The 16,396-nt window shown below is 35.9% G+C and overlaps 1 protein-coding gene across 6 annotated transcripts in view; it reads left to right on the plus strand.

The window, feature by feature from the left end:
• The window catches only part of HNMT (histamine N-methyltransferase), a 48,561-nt gene extending 34,292 nt beyond the window's left edge, over positions 1–14,269 (plus strand). For 5 of the 6 annotated variants that reach the window (XM_077956448.1, XM_077956450.1, XM_077956449.1 and 2 more), the window contains 4 exons: positions 942–1,049; positions 2,075–2,205; positions 4,850–4,943; positions 13,388–14,269. In XM_077956448.1, the coding sequence (XP_077812574.1) occupies positions 942–1,049; positions 2,075–2,205; positions 4,850–4,943; positions 13,388–13,743 (689 nt within the window). In that variant the 3' untranslated portion in view covers positions 13,744–14,269. 6 annotated transcript variants of the gene reach the window in all.
• The last annotated feature ends 2,127 nt before the right edge of the window (positions 14,270–16,396 follow it).

Consider the following 16,396-nt stretch of genomic DNA (forward strand, 5'->3'; position numbering starts at 1 on the left):
ATTATATTCATATAATAATATGAATAATATAAGTATGAATAAATATCTGCCTTGCTCATAGTCACCTCATCATACCTTTCTGGAATCACCTCTTGCTTGGAGGCCCTGCCTTGCTCCATATTCTAAGAAATCCAGACTGCTGGTAGTTCCAAATACACTCTTCTATTTTCTGTGTGTGTGTCTGTCATCTTGTCCCCTGTATCTGCAATCCCTCACTTCCCCACAGTTTCTGGGCTAACTCCCATTTACCCTGAGAGTGACAGAGTTCACTAGTGATCTTCCCCCATGAAGCACCATCACCCTGGCCTCATCTCTCATCCTCTCCCCACATGTTCTCTTCCCCTTTCCTACCTTGATTCAACTGAGCCAGGGCTATTTCTGTGTCTGCGTTACAGATAATAGTGTTTATGAGGGCAGATATCTGACATGTTTTTCTTCTTTATTTTACCTGACTTATTTGTACCCTGTTTTAATCTGACTTTTTTTTCTTGTACTCTTCTGGCCTAGCCTACTCTACCAATTCTGAGGTGCATTTTTTTTTCATATTTTAATACCTCTGATATTGTTATGCTGTCCAGCTGATAAAATCTTAAAATTATAATTGACAGTGGCTTTTTTCTAACTTGGTGAAACAAAAATAAGGGTTAATTTCCTTCTACAATCAACAGCATCTTTGATTTGATGAAATATAGTGATAGATGTTAAAGATCATATGAACGAATGAATGGCACTCACAGCCCTCCTTGAGTCACATTACTATGCCTACTTAGAACCTAACTGTTCAGCATCACAGGCCTCATGGCAGGGCAGCAGTTGAACATTATTCTTTATTTATGCTAGGCTTTCCTAGTAAAGGTAGGGCAAATAATAAATCAGCTAAAATTGTTTTTAATCATTTCTTGCTGGAATGATGTGACCTGTCCCATATGTTTATCTTCCAGGTGAAATTGATCTTCAAATTGTCTCCAAAGTTCAGGCTCAATACCCAGGAGTTTGTATCAACAATGAAGTTGTTGAGCCAAGTGCTGAACAAATTGCCAAATACAAAGGTACCTGAAACTCCTGGTCCTCTACCCCAGATCCTATCCCAAAAGACTTAACTCAAATTGTTCCCTTGAATGATTAATAATATAGTTACTGTGGTATGCTTTTCATAAGCTTAGTGGGAGAAGAACTGAATTAGTTCTTGGCAGGCATGACTAAACATCTCAAAATGTGAACAGTGAATAATAAACTCCCTTTTCTATTGACGCTTAATCCATTCCCCAGTTGTCGTCAATGATTACCTTTTGATGTTTATGCTTAGATAGAGATTCATTCATTGGTCCAGAATTATTTAAACCAACCTTAAAGAGCTTATGTTTAGTGGGTTACAGTAAAAGTTCACAAACTTTTCCTGGCAAAGACCAAATAGGAAATATTTTAGACTCAGAAGGTCAGCCCAGTCTCTGTCACAACTAATCAACTTGCCATGTGCCACAAAGGCAGCCAAAAAAAGGTAAACTAATGAGCATGGCTGTGTTTGAATAAAACTTTATTTGTAAACACTAAAATTTGAATTTCATATCATTTTCACATATGAAATAGCATCTTTCTTTTGTTTTTTTAAATCATTCAAAAATATAATGACGTGAAACATGAATGGCAGTGACACAAAATCAGGAAGTAGAACAATTTTTAGCTTGCACTTCATACAAAAATAAGTAGCAGGCTAGATATAGTCCCTGGACAGTGGTTTGCCTACTCCTGAATTATACAAACATATCATCTGTTTCCAATTCACTTTCCATTGATAAAATTCACTGGTTGATTCTTCATTAATACTAAGACAATATAACCTATATCTGCCCAGGGTTCTTGTAATTATTTCTTACTGACTCTTTCTTTCACCTCTAATTTCGTTAAATACTAGAAAAAAAGCAGTATGAACTCTCTGGTCTCCCAGACATAAGAAAGAAAAATGTTCTTTCTATCAGTTTGTATATAACATTGATTGCATTAAAATTCTAAATGGAAATGGGTTCCACATTTGCAATTAAAATTGATGGTGTGTCACCTCTTCTCTGTATTTTAGAGCTTGTAGCCAAGACATCAAACCTTGAGAATGTAAAGTTTGCTTGGCATAACGAGACATCATCTGAATATCAAAGAAGAATGTTGGAGAAAAAGGAGGTTCAAAAGTGGGACTTTATTCATATGATTCAGGTAAGAATATGTATTATAAAAAGAAGACTTTTCCGATATATATAATATAATGAATACCTACTATTCTAACTTTTAAAAGGAAAATGAAAATCTTGTGATTTCTAATTTTACAAGTGACCATGATCTGCTGAAATAAAGGATAAAGATGTTTATAATACTAAGATTCTCTTTAACATTCAAAAAACCAGTTTTCTCTAATCAAAATACCTCTACAGTTATCCATTGTTAAAATGTTGGCTTAATTCTTATTTCTTTTTTTGAGATGGGAGTCTCGCTGTGTCACCCAGGCTGGAGTGTGGTGGCATGATCTTAGCTCACTGTAGCCTTAACCTCCTGAGCTTAAGCAATCCTCCCACTCCAACTTCCTGGTTAGTTGAGACCACAGGTGTGCACCACCACACCCAACTAATTTTTTTATTTTTTGTAGAGCTGCGGCCATACTATGTTGCCCAGACTGGTCTTGAAATCCTAGGCTCAAGTGATCTTCCCACCTCAACCTCCAACAGTGTTGGAATTACAGGTGTGAGTCACTGCACCCAGTCTTTAATTTATTTTTATATCATTGAATGTTTATATAGAGATTTGATAATGATAACATCATAACATATTCTCTAGTGACTCTAAAGGTTTGGGTGGACCAATGTCCCAGAGTGTTTCTATAGTGGACATATCGTCGAAGGGGCAGATTAAATGATGCCTCAGTTCGATAAATTTGTACTTCTATCATCCAGATCCAACAAACTGACTCACACATGTTATAGAAAAGGAGTGACTATTGAGTAGATAACATGGGGCTGGATTTCCAGAGATAACTAATATTTCTGAATAGCATAAGGGATGTATGGGTTTTGGATGCTGGTTACCATCGGGAAATGTACATATTTTGGCAATACCACTTGATTAACAACAAAACACTATTTTTCTTCCTGGTCTACAATGATAGTCACCCCAAAAGAATAAACTTACTACAAGTCAAAGGAAGAAATACTCCGATTTCGTCATATACAGGCAATTCTATGTCTCTGCTTCGTTAGCTGATGAAATCTTTTGCCTGTCAGATAGTACTTATCACTGTCCAGAATGCCAAGATATTTCTCTACCAGATTTGCTTTTGGTCCCACTTCCTCACATAACTGTTTTATAACTCCCCTCTCTCCTTACTACTCCTGCAATCTCTCCCAGATCATTCGTTCTGAACCGATGACCTCACTTCACAATGTATAGAGAAAATAGAAACTACCAGATAGAAACTCATTTTTCACCTGCTAACTTTGCAAACATAACTGCATTTGTGCACCATCTCCTTCTTCCATCTTATTGCAAAAACCTCCTTTTATCAAAAAACACTCCCACTGCTTAACCCTGGATCCCATTCTTTTCTCTGTTATAAATGTTGTGATTTCGGGAATCAACTTCTCTTTCCTATTTCTCTTAAAACTTCCATGTTTGTTCCTTTTTTCTTACAGCAATTCTGTTTTCCTCTGCATCTCTATCCTGTTCTTCTCTCTCCATCTCTGTCTACGCCCCATTTTTCTGTGCAGCATCTCTGCCTCTCTATTACTCACTATAGTCCTCACACTGTCATGATACTTTTACAACCTCACTGTTAATTCAGAAAATTTCACTGTCTTTGAGAAAAATTTAAGGGATCTTCTATGGGCCACCTCTGCATTTCTAGCCAGGTCATATTGCAGATTATTAGTCATCATATTGATTTGCTATATTTGGGTACCTGCCTGTGGTCCCTGTGGTGGAAAATGTGGAGTGTGGCCCCTAAGGCACCATGAGCCATGCACAGGTCAGGTCCATTTTATTTCATTCATTCATATGAAAGAGCCATAGCTAAAGTACTTTTCTTTTGTGCAATGAATTCTCTAAGGACAAGCTATATGGAACATTGAATTCTTGTCCAACAAAGATGAAGATGAGATATAAGAAGTGTCTATGGGGGTGGGATCCAAAGATGCAAGCCATGGGGAACAATTTCCCATTGTCAATACCTAAGTCCAAGCTCTGTGTTGGATGGAAAGGCCTGTATTTCACTAGAGATTGGTCCATAATTATTAAAAATGGGTGGCCTGACCCCTAAACTCCCTGTGGCCAAGCAGATAACCTCATGCTTTATTTAGTCCAACTTCCGACAGAATCTGACATCATCAGAGCCTGTCACATTTTCTGTGATTTTAAAAAAGCATCTGTGAGCATATGGAGAAGCTAGTGCAAAGGGCTTAATTGTAAAGCAACGTTCCATGAAATGGGATCTGTTTTTATGGTGCCGAAACCATTTTCTCCCAGAAGAACTGCAATTCAGAAATTATAGAATAGGCATAGGATTCATGTCCCTATGTGGAATGGTGACTAAGTGTCTCCAGCTATAAATGTGTGTGCTATGGAAGCCAGAAAGGGTAAATTTAAAACCATTTCACTCTAGTCGAACAAATACCATACTTTTCCATTTCCCCAAATATTTTCTCACATTATTGTTCTATGTCTTCATGCAACGTCTTTTATTTTTAAATTTCTTAAGTGTTTTCTTCGATAAAAATTAACTCAACTAGAAAATCAAACTTTCTAGGAGTATCTAGCCCAAGCAATAAAGACTTCAACATAAAGAAGCATCTCATTTCTTTTTCCTCATTTCTAGATGCTGTATTATGTAAAAGACATCCCAGCTACCCTGAAATTCTTCCATAGTCTCTTAGGTACCAATGCTAAGATTCTCATTATTGTTGTGTCAGGTAAGTTATTTTCATTCAGCCTGAATTTAAAAACAGCAATAGTACATGTATGCATGGATCCCTGTGTTTGAAAGAAGCCTATATATTTTGTCTTCATTATGAAATTCTTGCCTTGGCCTCTAATCATCACCAACTAATTTTCACAGTATTAGGGAAGTCATTCACAACAGTTCTCAATTTAGAAGGTATAGTGGAATTAAACATTTGTTTACTTCTTTCTTTTGGTAAAATATGTCTTTCTCTTCTATATAAGAATCCTTTTTGTAAAGCTTAGAGTAAATTCAACTGACAAAAGATTTTAAATGAGACCAAAAATAGTAAACATTTATTTTACCTACTTTGTGCCATTTGAATGTTTCTTTTCCCTCTGTGATGTTTATTAATAAATAAAGGTTTAAATATTTCAGATATCATCAAATTTAATTAACTTGCATTCTTAGAGCCATGATCAACACTGCTTGCTATAGGTTTTTTCAAATCAAAAACATTTCATTTGTTGTGTTTTGTGTTGGTGTTTTATTTTCTAGGGAGGCATGTGAGCATGACCAGTTGCTGCCAGGGATCTAGTGTCACACAGAGAACACAAGTAAACATTTTTAGATAATGAAACATTGACATTGTTGAGGACAATATTTATTACTTCTTTCATTCAGTAATCTTTATGGATTGTCCACCAGTAGTTATGGGTTGATTTTAGTTACACAGCAGACTCTGTCTCCCTAAGGTTATACCAGACCCCATACTTGGACACTGTATGTCAAAAAATTGATTTGTTCTTAAATATGAAGAATTGCTTTAAAGATGGCAAACATGGTTATAGCTTGTAATCCTGGGCTTGACCTTACGTGAAAGTTTGGCAATAGAGAGCTCCTGTACACAACCTCTCCCCGAAGGGAACATTTAGATACACTATTTTTATCTCTAATTCATTAAAAATACTCATTCATGTGGGAGAGGTCTTACTTCCCATTTAGAAGGGCTTATGGAAACTGGATTCATCCTACTAACCTCTCTCTGAGCTAATAAAGTGCTATGAACTGCATTTAGAATTGCAAAGTAAACTTAGTTATCAACATTGTAGGCAGCCTATTCTTGATGATATTCATCAATCATACAGAAAAAGTATTGTACACAGAAATAGCAATTCATTGAGAAGTCACATATTTTTTATCTTAGAATATGTTTCATCTCAATGGTAGGTCTAATCTCTTATTTATATTTGGTTTATTTCAACATATTTTCAGAAGTTAAGTATCTGAGCACCCAGAAGTTAGCTTTCTATGAGTATATATTACCAATAAGACAAAGCCAGCCTGAAGTTTAGAAGGGAGCATGAATAGTCCACATGTAACTGAAAAGTGACTAAGTGCCCTTATGGCTACAGTATTCTGCTGGCTGTATCATGAATGAATTAATTGATGATTATTGGCATCAAGAAGCTTGAAGACCAAAATAAACTCAATGAAATGTGTTGTGTGTTAATACACGGAGCAAGAATACTGAGGCACTTCTAACTATGTGAATTTGGTCTCTGCATCTCAGTTTATTCAAGGGCTATTTCTGGATAACCATATCTGCATTATATTACATCTTTTCATATATGTGGTTCATGAGTACCATCTGTAAATAAACATTCATCATTTAAAAAATCAAAAGAAAGGGAGTAAAGACTCAAAAATCAGTTAGCTTTTTTTGAAAAGTATTTTGAGTCAAAAATTATTTAATAAATGTTTTTGATGATGGAAATGTTTTATTCACTTTCTCAATATGCAGTTAACAATTCTTCATTACTGCTTATAGCACAGGAGACAGCTGTTCCAAAGACGAAAACGTTGTTAATAGACACAAGAATGCAATGAATAACATTTGACAGATTATTAAAGAGATTTTGATGATCTCCTTCCTTACCATACGCACTTCTTAGAAGAGATTTACACAGCTATAGCCATCCATTTTTTCCTAAAAGAAAAACCACTTAGCAAAAGTAGAAGAAAGATTTAGATATTTTATTTGGTGTTTTCTGCTTCTCTTTCTTCTAAGGCTAAGAATGTCTTGGCTTTTTTTGCCTCTATTTGTCAGAATGCTAAGTAAATAGATTAATTAAATATAAGTTAATTTTTTAAAAACCCACTTTTCACATTAATGATTACTTTGCAGTGAAAAATAATTCTACCTGAAAAGAGAAATAGAATTGTGAACTGTGTTGATCATTGTCATCAATTTAGTATAACTGGAATGTCCCCAGATTCTCCAGTCCTATGGGCATGTCATACTTAACTCTTAAACATCCAGAGTAAATGACGGAGCTCTCATTTCAAGTAACTTGGGTAATCCATCCCCTCATCACCATTCCTTTACTCCTGAGGATTCCTGGGGTCAGACTTAAATGTTCCTGGTGATTGCCATCCACTGCCTGCTCCAAGTTCAACTTTTGGTTTCTTCTCTCCAAATCTTGCATGTGATGCATCTGCCCTTTCTCATCTTGTTTCACATTGCCCTAAACATGGACATAGTCCTACCTCCTTCCTTCTCCAAAACACCATTCTTGCTTTTGACAGATGTTGAGACCTGTTGGGGAGAAAGAGGAACAAAGAACAGAATTCAGCATTAAGGTCCCACCGTGACTCTCTTTCTCACCTTTCTCTTGCTCAGTCTGGACTCCCTTCCATTGAACCTGTTCTCATAACTTCTCTCAGTCTTCCCTCATATCCTCTTAGTTCAGTGCTGAGATGCCACCTCCTCACTTTCTATTGCAACCCTCTTTTTTAACTTTTATTTTAAGTTCGGGGGTACATCTGAAGGTTTATCACATAGGTAAACGTGTCCGGTGGGGGGGGGCGGTAGTTAAACAGATTATTTCATCACCCAGGTATTAAACCCACTACCCAATAGTAATCTTTTCTGCTCCTTTTCCTCCTCCCACCCTCCTTCCTCAAGTAGACCTCAATGTCTGTTGTTTCCTTCTTTGTGTTCATCAGTTCTCATAATTTAGCTGTCACTTATAATTGAGAACATGCAGTATTTGGTTTTCTGTTTCTGCGTTAGTTTTCTAAGGCCAATAGTTTCTGGCTCCATCCATGTCCCCGGAAAAGATATGATCTCATTTTTTTTTATGACTGCATAGTGTTCCATAGTGTATATGTATCACATTTTCTTTAACCAGTCTGTCACTGATGGGTATTTAGGTTGATTCCATGTCTTTGCTATTGTGAATAATCTTGCAATGAACATTTATGTGCATGCGTCTTTATGATAGAATGATTAATATTCCTCTGGGTATATACCCAGTAATGAGATACTAAACTATACTATAGGGGGGTACAGTAACCAAACAGTATGGTACTGGTACCAAAACAGGCACATAGACCAATGGAACAGAATAGAGAAACCAGAAATAAGGCCACACACCTACGACCATCTGATCTTTGACAAAGCTGACAAAAACAAGCAATGGGGAAAAGACTTCCTATTCAATAAATGGTGCTGGGATAACTGGCTAGCCATATGCAGAAGATTGAGGCTGGACTCCTTCCTTATACTCTATACAAAAATCAACTCACTATGGCTTAAAGACTACCCAAAACTATAAAAACCCAGAAGACAACCTAGGCAATACCATCCTGCACATAGGAACAGGCAAAGATTCCATGACAAAGACACCTAAAGCAATAAAAACATTGGCAAATGGCATCTAATTAAACTTAAGAGCTTCTGTACAGCAAAAGAAACTATCAACAGAATAAACAGACAACCTACAGAAAGGGAGAAAATATTTGCAAACTATGCGTTTGACAAAGGTCTAATATCCATCATCTATAATGAACTTAAATTTACAAGAGAAAAACAACCCCATTGAAACGTGGGCAAAGGACATGAATAAACACTTCTCAAAAGAAGACAGAGTTGTGGCCAAAAAACATTTGAAAAAAAGCTCAGCATCACTGATCATTAGCAAAATGAAAATCAAAACCACAATGCAATACCATCTCATACCAGTCAGAATGACTATGTATTAAAAAGACAAAAAATAACAGATGCTGATGAAGTTGTGGAGTAAAAGGAACACTTATACATTGTTGGTGAGAGTGTAAAGTGGTTCAACCACTGTGGAAAGTAGTATGGCAATTTCTCAGAGAGTTAAAAGAAGAACTACCAGTTGACCCAGCAACCCTCTTATAGGCTAGTTTAATTCCCTTTTATTCTATTTCTGTCACCTAGATAAACCTGTGCATACATGAACTTGTCTTAATAACAACACATTTCCCTGAGATAAATTATTTTGCTCCCCTCCCTGAGATGAGCCTCATCTCATTCATAAAGCATCAGAAGAAGAGTTCAGTTCATGTCTATCTCCCTCAGATAAGGTATATGATGAAGGTGACTGTAGTTTCCTATTTTTTAAAAATAGTAATAGTTGCTTTGTTATATTAACATACCCAATACAAATATATTGGTTAGCTTTTGGAAAAATAGATAAAATCTAGTTTCCAACATTGGGAACAAATTTGATCCCAAGAAATTTCTAATCAGACATTTTCATATCCATGTCAGTGAACAAAATAATTATTTAAACCCCATTTTTCATTCACTCGACAGATTGAAACATTTCCTAAAGTTGAATATTGACCTAGAACTTGGAATATCTATACCACATTGGTTTACACTAGGTTCTGTTTTTATCAAGATTCTTTGGGTCACTTTCTCAATGGAATTTGCCTCATAATTACCTAAAAGGGAAGATGCTTCTGTGTATGTTCATTTGTTGCAGGGTAATATTGTCATCCATAGCTGCTCTGCAATGCACAAAACTGAGTACTCATGGTATACAGGGAGGCATATAGGGAGATTCATCTCTGTTCCTAGATCTTTGTAAAGACTTTGGCACAGAGACAATACTCAGTAAACATGTTTTAATTGAACTGACTAATTGTTTATTATTTCTGCCCTATGATATCAGAACTACAATAAGCTCTGAACATACATCCAAGGAAAAAGAGTATATTTCAACTAAAACTGACTTGATGAAATCAGAGAACACAGGAATTTCTGGATATTTGCAGATGGAGTTTAATAAATAGGAATAAAAGACTCAATAAAAAAGACACACACACACACACACACACACACACACACACACTGCAAATGGAAGTAGCCAGACAAAAGCAATGAAGAACAACTAAAACTAATTAGGGAAAGAAAAATAAATTGAAATCAGAATTAAATGACAACATTTACTGGTCAGCTTATTGAAATTTATGTTGCTTGATGGAAATCAACCTTTCCTCTGTGTTTGTAAATATCTATTACAGAATTACCCCAACTCAAGAGATAGTCATTTAGTGATAACTAGTAGAAGTTCCTGATAATGGAGATGAAAGAAATTTGATCTGGGGATAAAAAAGAAGAGACATAAGAACAAGGGAGTTGGATTTCTCAAAAAAATGTGGAGTATCCCACACTAAAATTGTATCAAAGAAATGTTTTTTCTGCAAATGTTATAGCCAAACATCAATTGGGAGGGTTGCTATTTAAAAGGCAGCCTGTCTGGTTAAGGGAGATGAGCCAGAAGGAGATCTCCTTCTGAAGAAGAAGATTCAGAGACTGAAGCTTCTGTCTGTCCTCTCCTTACCTGAGTAAGGAAGGAGGCAAATCATTGTGTGTTATTTTTAACGCAGTGAAAAAAAAATCTGGTTTACATCATGTTGAAAACAAAAGTAACACCATATGTCGTGCCCACCGAGAGCCATTATGATAATGCATCAGTCGGGAAGTGCATAATTGCTCAGCTCAGAAATGGCACCAAGTCACATCACTGACACCAGCACATTTTCTGCAGTTAGTGTTTGGTTCTTTTTTGTCTGCCAGGTTAAAAATAATAATAATGATGATAATAGAGCCTCTCTTCACCCACCGAAATGCTGATTTTCTTGTAATGTCTTGTTTGCCGGCAAATTCTTATTTAGGAAGACGATTCATTGTCTTTGGAATAAAATATTTTGTAATAAATACTCACAACCCTCATTTATTTTCATTGAACGGAAGTTTTATTCTTTCTACTTCATTCCAATTCCACCTTCTCCTAGAGCATATCCTATAGTTACCTCTCCCTCTTCTGAAATATAAGTAGAACATCAATTATCCTAGGCTATTTATTATTTAGCCTATTATTTGTCTTGGTTCATCTCTTGGGTTGAATTAAATCTGGGAACTTTAGCTTAATCCATGCATGAGAGTCAAGGGTCTTTGAGCATTCTATAATCATATGCAAAACTGTGTGGGTATGTATTGTTTGTGTATTTTTCTGGAGAGTCAGTTACTCTCACTAAATCATAAAGGGGACTTGGGAACCAAAAGTAGCTCAAGACATTTAATCCTAGAAGCACAAAGAAGGTGTAAGTTGTCTCTCATACTGCTTTTCCCAAATCCAGTTTAACACTTCAGTAATGCTAACTAATGTGTCATGGTTCTAAGGGCCTTTACTTTATTAGCTCAGTGAATCCTTGTAGCAGTCTATGAATGGATTATATTATCACCCCTGTTTTACAGATGATAAAACTGAGACAGGTTCATAAAGTTGGTAAGAGGGAAAGCCAGGCTTCATACTCAGGCAATTGGGTTTTAGAGACCATGCTCTTTATTACTGCCTGTACTGACTGTGTATGTAATATGCATGTATTAGAAGGCCCATAAATAGAAACTCATTATTATTGTAGATTTCTGAATAGCAGGTTTGCTTTTTAGTCTCAAGATTACAATCAGTGAAAATGCACTAGCAGACTAATTCATGTATTTTATAAGCACTTATTACACATCTTTCATCTGCTTACCATTGTGCAATAATTCACTTAAATTATCTCATGTAACGCTTGTAGTTGCATTCAAGGTAAGTAAGATAATCCACATTTTACAGATGAGGAAATTTAAGTTCTGAGAGGCTCATGTCACAAGCCTCATCTCATTCATAAAGCATCAGAAGAAGAGTTCAGTTCATGTCTGTCTCCCTCAGATAAGGTATTCCTTAGCTTCTCTGCAGGGTTAGAATTTCAGTTAAATACTACAAACATTACTAAAGGGTCTTCTGAACTTGGGGACAAGATTTATAGAAATCCACCTATTGTCAGTCCAAGGCAGCATCTTTTTTTATATAGAGACGAGAGTAAAAAATCATTTATTTGAGAAAAATCACCATTACCGTGCTCTTTTTTTCCATTTTAATTTTTACTGTTAAAGATTCTTGTCTGAATTCCAGACTAATAACTACCTTTCTCATGTCACCACCTGAATGTCCACTAAGTATCTCAAATCTATATTCCTGAAACCAGAGGCCTGATGATACAAAACTGCTCGTCCCTCATTCTTCTCCTCTCCAAAAATGGCAATTCTGTCTTCTCAGGCTCCTATGCAGAAATCACTGGGGTCATCACTGATTCTTCCCATTTACCCATATCCTACTTCCAAACTGTTGGCAAGCCTTGTTGGATCTAGGAGTATAATACATAAAAACTCCCACCACTTCTCTTCACCTCCCAGCTCTCTGGTCTATGGGACCTGCCCCCACCTATCCCCAGGTGATTATAGTAGCCTTCTCACTGTTCTCCCCACCTCTGCCCTTATGCTCCAGTACTCTCTTCTCATCTGTGTGGCCAGGGTGACCTTATTAAATGTATATTGAGTCATCCTAATGTGCTGTTCCATACAGAAACCATGTTTTGGTAGTGAAGTTGAAACTGTAATTAATTTAAATGAATGCAACTTAAAATTCAGGTCTTCAGTCATACTTGAAACTCAAGTCCTAAACCACCTTTCAAGTGCTCCATAGCAACAAGTGGTGAGTGACAATCCTGCTGGACAATGCAGATATAGATTGTGTCCATTGGTTCAGAAAGTTCTATCACACAGCATTATAGTGGTTTCTCATTGGGCCCCAAGTGATCTGGGCCCTTCATCCACTCCCCACCGCTAATCTCTCTAACCTCATCTCCTTCCCCTCTGCCATCACTCATTCAGCTCCAATTTCACTGGCTTCCCAGCTAGTTCTTTAACGGGCCAAGTATCATCCTGCTTCAGGTCCTTTGCAGCTGCTCATCTGTCTCCTGGAGTCATCTTCCCCCTGGAGTCATCTTCCCCCTGATATCTTCATGGCTTGCTGTCAGGTCTCTGCTCAAATGTCAGGTTATTAGAGAGACTCTGTGACCACCCTAGTTAAAACAGCAACCCATCAAAGTCTTTAACCCTCTTAGCACTTACTCAGATTACTTTTTCATTTAGCATTTATCACCATATATTTACTTATTTTTCTCTCTCCTCCCGTACTCCTTGAAATATGAGCTGCACAAAGGACAAGATTATTATTTTGTTCTATTCTAAGCATCTAGTGTACTTTCTGGCAGACTGCAAATGAAAGAGAGAATAAATGAAAGCATGAATTGTGTTTTATTGCACAGGAAGCAGTGGCTGGGACAAGCTGTGGAAAAAGTACAGATCACGCTTACCCCAGGATGACCTGTGCCTATATGTCACGTCAGATGACATCACTCAGATGCTGGACAACCTAGGGCTTAAGTATGAGTGCTACGACCTTTTGTCCACGTTGGACATATCTGATTGCTTTACTGATGGTAATGAAACTGCAGACCTGCTTTGGGATTTTTTGACTGAAACCTGCAACTTTAATGCCACAGCACCACCTGATCTCAAAGCAGAGCTTGTGAAAGATCTACAAGAGCCTGAATTTAGTACTAAGAAAGAGGGGAAGGTTCTTTTTAATAATAATCTGAGTTTCATAGTGATTGGGGCATAATTATCAATCACAAAAGTATATTCAAAAATTATATTTTGAACAACTCTGATTGCTCATTTATTTCCATATTAAAATTACAAACACATACATTAATGTAGATAAAGCACTGTTTGGATATGAGAAGTAGTGAATTCCAAGACATTATTGGACTTCCATTTGGAATCATATGGGATACTGCTGGTCTTATCCTGTCCCTCCTCCGGGAAGAGAGACCACATGCAGGCTCAATATAACATAAGCTAGGAAAATTAGAAGACTGAATTTCTATGGCATATTGATAATAAAATTCATTCCATTTGCTGATTGTCTGAAATTTTCTAGAATAATAATAAAATATATACTATAGATTCTTTATTAGTGAAGTATGCACTTATCAATACTTTGAACACAAAGCCTGTGTTACTGATTTGGCCATTTTGTGAAGAAATATTTCTCTTTGTACATTCTTCTATTGTACTTTTTATCTCACTTTTATTAATTTTTAAGAGTAAGCACCTTTAGAATATTAAAAATTAATTCTTTATCATGTGTTGTCATTTCTTCCCATTGTGTTTCTCTTGTAATTTTATCTGTGAATTAATAGCTTTTTGTTTGTATTTTTGATATACTGGAGTTTTCTATTATATTCAGCCAAATTTTTTAAAGTCTGGGCTTTGACACATTTTAAAAGAGCTTCTAAAACCAAGGTTTTAGAATACTAACATTTTATCAAAATATTATAGTTTTGTTTTTTTCAAAAAATGAAATCTTTAATATGTTTGAAATTTAGGTAAGTATAACAGTGAGAACAAACTGTTTCCCCTCAAAATAATAGCCAGATGTATAAACAAAATTTATTGAAGAACAAAAAAACACAAAACTAAAACCTGTTCTAGCTTAAAATGCACCTTTTACCAGATTTCTAGGAATTGCATAAATGCAAGATTCTAGAAAACCTTCAATGCATTTTGATACTTTATAGTTTCTTATGTCACTCTTAAGACCTCCTGTAAGACCAAGAGTCATTTGGACTGTAGGATTTCAGGGGGGTTGAAAACATATTTGATGTTTCTTATTTTTAATAATAACCCTCTATCATTTTTTACATAAACAGTACATATCTTTAGATAAGTAAATAGCTAATTTAATAATTAATAAATAAATATTTAAGTATACAAATAATTAGTACTCCCTGTCAGAAACAAAACAAAAGTAAGGTTTTACTAAACAGCTCATGAGCCCTCATTCTGCCAATGAGGAAGCCTTCAACACGGTGTGATACTCACTCTTTCATGTAATAGGACTTCCATGTAATGCTGATGTATAATCACTCTAAAAACTTAAACGATCCCTCTCAATCACCTAGTTTATCCCCAGGGAATATACTGGCATAGAGAGCCTATTTACACTAATAAGCTACCAAGCTTTGTTGTTCGTAATAAGTAAGATGGACTTGCATTGCTCTCTCTTTTTTTTGGACAACTTCACCAATGATTTTTGAATTATATGTTCCAACAAATGAAACCACAGGTCTCCAATCAGATTCCTGAGTATGAACACTGAATCATTAATCATACTGATATGTGCTACTGACAAAGGAAATCTGTGAGGCACATATGATTGATGGGTATGGGGCCATGAAGACCTGGAAGAGCTTCACCAGAAATATGGAAATCAAGACTTTACAGAGTCTTTTGTATAAAGCACACATGCAAAAACAAACAAAAATAGAACTAACAATCCCATTGAAAGATGCAAAACAATTGCAGTCCATAGATAGGTGTTTGTAAATATGGCCTTTTTCTCGTCCTTGTTAAACCTTTAGTATACAAGGATAAATAAATTCTCACCTGCTTAATTTTAATGCAATTGAAACACACAGCTTTTTTAAAGACAGAAATTCTGGGGAAAACCTACTAGTTAGCAATGGGAAGCTATATAATTTCAAGGGATAAACCTATCCCTGATTTCTTCTTGCACTGTATGATATTACCAAAATTTGGGGCAGTCACATACTGACTTTTCAGGTTTGTTCTTGTGTTTCAGAAAAAAGTGCTCGGGGTGAATTTGGAATGTTGTTTTATGTATCGTGGATCTCTCAGTGTTTAACATGGTGCCTTGGTAAATGTTAAGTAAAGGGGCATCAATGAATTCTTTCCTTCTCAAACATTTATTTTGTACCTTGTGTGTTCATATTATTATTATAAACAGAGCTCAAGAAAGCCAACAAAGTTATGTGTTGCCATTAGTATGAGTGTAAACCTTAACTTATTTAGGACTCTTTCAGACACTTTTTTGCATGTATTGTTAGGGCATATTGCCAAAACCCAAAGAGAAAGCATGATATGGAGCACAGCATTTTAGGGCTTGATATTTGCTTATTATAAAAATTGGTGACTTTCTTAATTAAAAACCCTGCCATTCTGGGCCATAAAAATTAAGTAATTTCTAATGCACATCCATAAAAAGAGATGCAAAGGCCATAGAGAATACTAGATCTTAAGTCTGTGGAACTGCACAGACCCAAATGTATATTTAATGTATTTTAAATGTTTGTTTAATGAGAATAGCTTGCACATAATACTTTATTATTGAAATCATATTTGTATGTTTCACCTCATCAGAATGTTACTTCTAAGAAAATGTGAACTTCTTGCGAAGTCCCACAGTGGAG

The sequence above is a fragment of the Macaca mulatta genome, chromosome 12 (assembly GCF_049350105.2).
Source record: "Macaca mulatta isolate MMU2019108-1 chromosome 12, T2T-MMU8v2.0, whole genome shotgun sequence".
Classification (NCBI taxonomy): domain Eukaryota; kingdom Metazoa; phylum Chordata; class Mammalia; order Primates; family Cercopithecidae; genus Macaca; species Macaca mulatta.